The sequence below is a fragment of the Dendrobates tinctorius genome, unplaced genomic scaffold (assembly GCF_039654945.1).
Source record: "Dendrobates tinctorius isolate UK_male_01 unplaced genomic scaffold, ASM3965494v1 ptg000308l, whole genome shotgun sequence".
NCBI lineage: Eukaryota > Metazoa > Chordata > Amphibia > Anura > Dendrobatidae > Dendrobates > Dendrobates tinctorius.
In genome coordinates this window covers 267,598-273,597 of record NW_027361975.1, presented here as the reverse complement: position 1 = coordinate 273,597, position 6,000 = coordinate 267,598, and the positions used below count along the sequence as shown (strand labels likewise).

The window sequence follows — 6,000 nt, the reverse complement described above, 5'->3', positions numbered from 1 at the left end:
GTAAAATAAAATGTACTCACTGGCGCAGTGTCTCCCTGTTGATCAAGTGACATTGCTATGCCACGTGGGCCCTGCAGTGAATCAGTGGCCACTAATGGGCTGCTGTGCGCAAACTGCCTCTGGACATTTGAGGTTCATCTGAAGGAAGTGCTCCATAGCAGCCACTGTTTGGTTGTAGGGCTCAAGTAGCATGATGAAACACAAGTCTTGGGAGACCTGATGCGGACACTGCTGGTGCGAGAGTATTGGGTATTTTAATTTTACAAGAGGGAATATAGTATGTAAACAATGGATTGTCAGAATGTGGTTAAATGAGTTGTCCACTACTCAGAAAGTGAAAACAGATTTTCTCAGTTGTGAGATTTATAATGGTCAGCCACATATGATTTTAAAGTAAAACATTTCCCACATTCTGAACATGAAAATTATTTCTCCCATGTGTGAGTTCTCTGATGTCTAACAAGATCCGATTTCTGGTTAAACCATTTCCCACATTCTAAACATGTCAAAATATTTTCTCTTGAGTGAATTATCTGATGTTTCAGAAGATATGCTTTCTGGGTAAAACATTTATCACATTCTGCACATGAGTATGGCTTCTCTCCGGTGTGATTTTTGTGATGTTCAACAAGATTTGATTTTCTGGTGAAACATTTTCCACATTCTGAACATGAAAAAGGCTTCTCCCCAGTGTGAATTCTTCGATGGTCAGCAAGACTTGATTTGTAGGTAAAACATTTTCCACATTGCAAACATGAAAACGGCTTCTCTCCTGTGTGAATTCTCTGATGGTCACTCAGGCTTGATTTCTGAGTGAAGCATTTCCCACATTCATTGCATGAAAATGGCTTCTCCCCTCTGTGATTCTTCTGATGTTGAACAAGATGTGACTTCTGAATAAAGCATTTCCCGCATTCTGAACATAAAAATGGCCTTTCATTTCTGTGTATCCTCCGATGTCTACAAAGACTACATTTAGTCTTAAAATTTTTACCACATTCAGTACATGTAAACATTTTGCTCACTCCACTAGACGTATCTTGTTGATCATCCGCTCCATGAGCAGAATCTTGTAGGTTATCCCCTCCAGGAGCTGTATCTTGTAGATCAAGCAGTGACTGATCAGTTAAAAACCTGTGGTTAGTGAGATCTGTAGATGAATCTCTGCTGTGAAGAACTGAGTTTAGCGTTGAGGCAGTAGAATGTTCTCCAGAAATATCTTCTGTGATATCATTATATTCTATTTTATAATCAGGAGGTAAAAAAAGATGCCCCTCCAAGTTTTGGGCAAAGTCATCTGTGGGAAAGAAACAGATTTTATAATTTCTTCTTTGGCAAACATCAATACATAAGCATTACAAAATCAGAAAGGAACAGCAAACAACTTGGCAAGAAGGCAATGTATTACATTAAGCTAACTACAGAGCAACAGCACTTTTGGGAACAGTATCAGTTAAAAAAAAGTAACTGGTAAAAGTGGCATTGAAAGTAGAAGTGAAACACTTGCATATATAAGTCACTGAAATTCTTTATCGAAATAAAACAAAATGGGTCCCATGGCTACCGCTGTAACAGTTAGCCTTGAACGGAACCTGTCCACGGCTAAACCACAGGTAGCATGAATCAGAGTCTGTGTGCATGATTGTAGCTAGAAATGTTACTTTCTGCAATGCAACAACAGTTCAGAGAAAAAAATCTGAAGACCTGGCTGAGTATCAAAAGAGAGAGTCCTGACTAGTCCAGCGCCACCCTTGGCCTGCTCCTCTACCTTTCTTGATCGTATCAATAGCAGAGACATGTCAGCGAAAAATATACCTGCCAGCAATCATGTACAATCTGAAATATAATCCTTCAAGGGTTCTCAAATAAACTCATATAATAAATCCCTAAAACGATACTTTATTGTTTAAAAACCACGAGTGTGGTACACACCAGAAAAAATGTGACAGAAATTGAAAATTAAAAGTGTTCAAACATAGCCCACACTAAGGTAACCCCTACGAGTCCCTAATTCGTTACTAAGCTGTACCCTGCCTGGCTGCGGAGGTTGGCACCCTAAGGGGGGAACGTTGTGGCGCCCCCGCTCACGATGGCTATCCCTGGGGGCCCTAACAAACCCTACAGCCACTAGTGGTCCCTTCTACCCGATACAAGGGAACCCCTAATTCTAAACAGAGATCAAACCTGCTCTATAGAGGACCCTGTGTCCCAAGAAAAGAGGTTAAAATAAATTTAGAACACACATGGCATTAGGTGGTCATATTAAAGTCCCACAAAAAAGCAGACAGCCATAAGGCAACCCAGTGGGATAACTCAATTCAAATAATGCCTAAATCTTGTACAAAAGATTCATAACCAAGAGAGGCATCTTTTACATTGACTCAATAAAAAGCCATAGCCCAAAAAGATGATTAATGCCTGAGGCATTAACTATTTGATGGCAGGTGGCGACAAACGCAGATAAGTACCGCTGTTGCAGCTCTGCGTTCCCTATATTTTTAACAGTGGGAGACTGTTGATGGCCTTTATAGTCATTTCTCAATCATCTTTTTGGGCTATGGCTTTTTATTGAGTCAACCTCCGCAGCCAGGCAGGGTACAGCTCAGCAATCATGTACCCAGGCCAATTCATGCTTCCCGTTGTTTGGGAAGCACCAATCCGAGTGACATGTTCCTTTTGATATTCATATTGTCTCTCCCTACATTTTGCTTTCATGTAGGCAGACATTGGATGCTGCTGTCTTCGATATAGTTATATGGGTTAAAAAAAAGAGACCACTCCACCAATTATAAATTTGCATAAGCTGTGCATATTTTCCCGTAAAAATATTGCCTTCATATCCAACTAAAATGTAAAAAGAGGTCATCACAGCTCCCAATGTGTATTTATAGTTTCTTACTGCCCAATTGATGTATATACACTGCATTTTATAACACCAATTTAATTAAGCGGTACTGGAATTGAACTTAATCTGATTTTGCTTAAAGTTCCAGAAGCATGATATGATTGCCACGGATTTAGCTTCAGAAACACCAATTTTTAATAGAAATAAAACAAAAGGGCTGTCTTGGTAAAAAAAAAAAAATTGCTGAAAAAGGCTCAAGTTTTCCTCTAAAATTTAATATTAGAAAAATAGACCGGTTATATCTATCCAAAAGATAATAAAAATGGCAACATAAAAAGTTTCTCGTTATAGTACTGTCAGCGTAAGAAACATTTCAAAGCAAATTTGTTAGAAAAAAATATCATGTAGGGAAGAGTGGATATCTTGCAATATTGCTTGACTTTGATACGAGACAACGGCCCCTACTAAAGTAAAGCCAAGCCACGGAATTTAATTCCAAATTGTCAGACAGGGAAGGACCAGTGTGTTAGTGTTCCTCACTTGTCCAAGCACTGCATTTATCCTAATTTTTAACTGGTCCGGTCTTATATTTCAAGGATCGCAACCTGATGCATTTTGATGGTCATGTCATTTAACTCCTTAAAGACCAGGGATATTTTTGCTTTTGCATTTTCATTTTTCCCCTCACCTTCTTTCCAGAGAAATAACTTTTTTATTTTTCCATCAATATGGCCATGTGAGGGCTTGTTTTTTGCCGGACAAGTTGTACTTTTGAATGACACCATTGGGTTTACCATGTCAAGTACTACAAAACGGGAAAAAAAATTCCAAGTGCGGTGAAATTGCAAATAAAGGGCAATCCCACACTTGCTTTTGCTTGGCTTTTTTTGCTAGGTTCACTAAATGCTAAAACTGACCTGCCATTATGATTCTCCAGGCCATTACGAGTTCATAGACACCAAACATGTCTAGGTTCTTTTTATCTAAGTGGTGAAAAAAAATTCCAAAGTTTGCTAAAAAAAAAAAGCGCCATATTCCGAGACCCTTAGGGAGTCCAATTTTCATGATCTGAGTTTGGGTGAAGGCTTATTTTTGCGTGCCAATCCGATGTTTTTAGTTATATCACTTTTGTGCCGATAGGTTCTTTTGATCGCCCATTATTGCATTTTAATGCAATGTCACAGCGACAAAAAAAATGGCGTTTTGATTTTTTTTTCGCTACGCCGTTTAGCGATCGGGTTAATCCTTTTTTTACTGATAGATCGGGAGATTTTGAACGCAGCGATATCTAATATGTGTGATTTTGTTTTTTATTGTTTTTTTATTTTTTAAAATTTTTTTTGACATGCTTCAATAGCCTCCATGGGAGGTAGAAGCATCCCACACTTGATTGGCTCTGCTACATATAGGCGATGAGCAGATCGCCTATATGTAGCAAAATTATTGCATTGCTATGAGCGCTGACCACCGGGTGGTGCTCATAGCAATGCGGTATCAACAACCATTGAAGTCTCCAGGAGACCTCTGGTTGTTATGCCAACGTGTCGCTGACACATGATCACGTGACGGGGGGGTCAGCGATGCGCGCATTTCCGGCCGCGCGGCCGGAAGCGCCGGTTAAATGCCGCTGTCAGTGTTTGATAGCGGCGTTTAACAGGTTAATAGACGCAGGTAGATCGCAATTCCACCTGTGCCTATTGCGAGCACATGTCAGCTGTTCAAAACAGCTGACATGTCCCGGCTTTGATGCGGGCTCACCGCTGGAGCCCTCATCAAAGCAGAGGAGACGTCCAATGGCGGACTATACCCGTCACTGGACGTTAAGGGGTTAAACCTGTAGTATAAGCAGCAGTAATGCAGGTTATTTAAACCAGTTGTTCCCAGCTTTGCTACATCTGGTCTCTACTGTAGTATTTGTTGCACAGACAACATTAAAATGACTTACTAAAACTATTCCAAGATTTTCTGAAGAAAAACAATTATAGAATAATCTAAAGTTTTACATAATCGAATATCTAATTAAATTCCTTACATTCTGAACAAGAGAATGTCTTCCCCTCTGTGTGATTTTTCTGATGTTCAACAAGATTAGTCCTCCTTGTAAAACATTTTCCACATTGTGTACAGGTGTACGGCTTTTCTCCTGTGTGAGTTCGTCGATGATCAACAAGACTTGATTTATAGGTAAAACGTTTCCCACAGTCCACACATGAAAATGGCTTCTCTCCTGTGTGAATTCTCCGATGATCACTCAGACTTGATTTCTGAGTAAAACATTTCCCACATTCATTGCATGAAAATGGTTTCTCTCCTCTGTGATTTTTCTGATGCTGAACAAGATGCGATCTCTGAATAAAACATTTCCCACATTCAAAACATAAATATGGTCTCTCATTTTTGTGAATTCTTTTATGTCTATAAAGGCTACATTTAGACTTAAAATTCTTTCCACACTCTGAACATGTAAACATACTTCCCTCTCTGTGACCTGTAACTTGATGAACACTTTGTGATTCATCAGATGAAGACCTCTTGTGATCAGTAGGGTCAGTACGGAAATCTCTCCTGTAAAACACTGAGTTTAACATTGATGTAATAGAGTTTTCTCCTGAATATTCTACTTGATAATCTTGAAAATCTGGAGCTAAAGGTAGAGGTCCCTCCAAGCCATCTGTTGGAAAAATAAACACATTTTTATGACTTTCCAATTCTGCAAAGGTAACAGTATGTCAAGTTCTTTACAACAGTACCTGCAGCAGTTTCAGCTGTTATTGGTAAAGGTGGTAATGTCAGCGGCTTTGTGATGTGGCCGTGGAAGTAGCAGTAAAATACTAATTTATATAAATAATAATAATTCAACCTTTATAGCGGAGGGGCAAAGTACCAATGTCCTTACATATGTAGGTCCAGCATTGCATATCATATCCACTGCAAATTACAGGTTGAGTTATTAAATTTTTCTGAACAGTATGGCACCACATGGTGTTTGAAGAGCATAGCAATGTGCAGGTCATGCATTCACAGTCACTCTTCCCACAGTTTGACAACGCCTAAGGCTATGTGCACACGTAGTTAGAAGTGCTGCGGATTTTGAAAAATCCGCAGGTCAAAATACCTGCGGTTTAGCCCTGTGGTTTCACACCTCACAATGGTGA

The 6,000-nt window shown here is 39.5% G+C and overlaps 1 protein-coding gene across 1 annotated transcript in view; it reads right to left on the bottom strand.

The window, feature by feature from the left end:
- Positions 1 to 335: 335 nt before the first annotated feature.
- The window catches only part of LOC141073596 (uncharacterized), a 99,707-nt gene continuing 94,042 nt past the window's right edge, over positions 336 to 6,000 (bottom strand). The window contains exons 7-8 of the mRNA XM_073560883.1: positions 4,878 to 5,516; positions 336 to 1,297 (exon numbers count right to left, since the gene is read on the bottom strand). Of these exons, the coding sequence (XP_073416984.1) occupies positions 426 to 1,297; positions 4,878 to 5,516 (1,511 nt within the window). The 3' untranslated portion in view covers positions 336 to 425. The remainder of the gene's footprint in view (positions 1,298 to 4,877; positions 5,517 to 6,000) is intronic.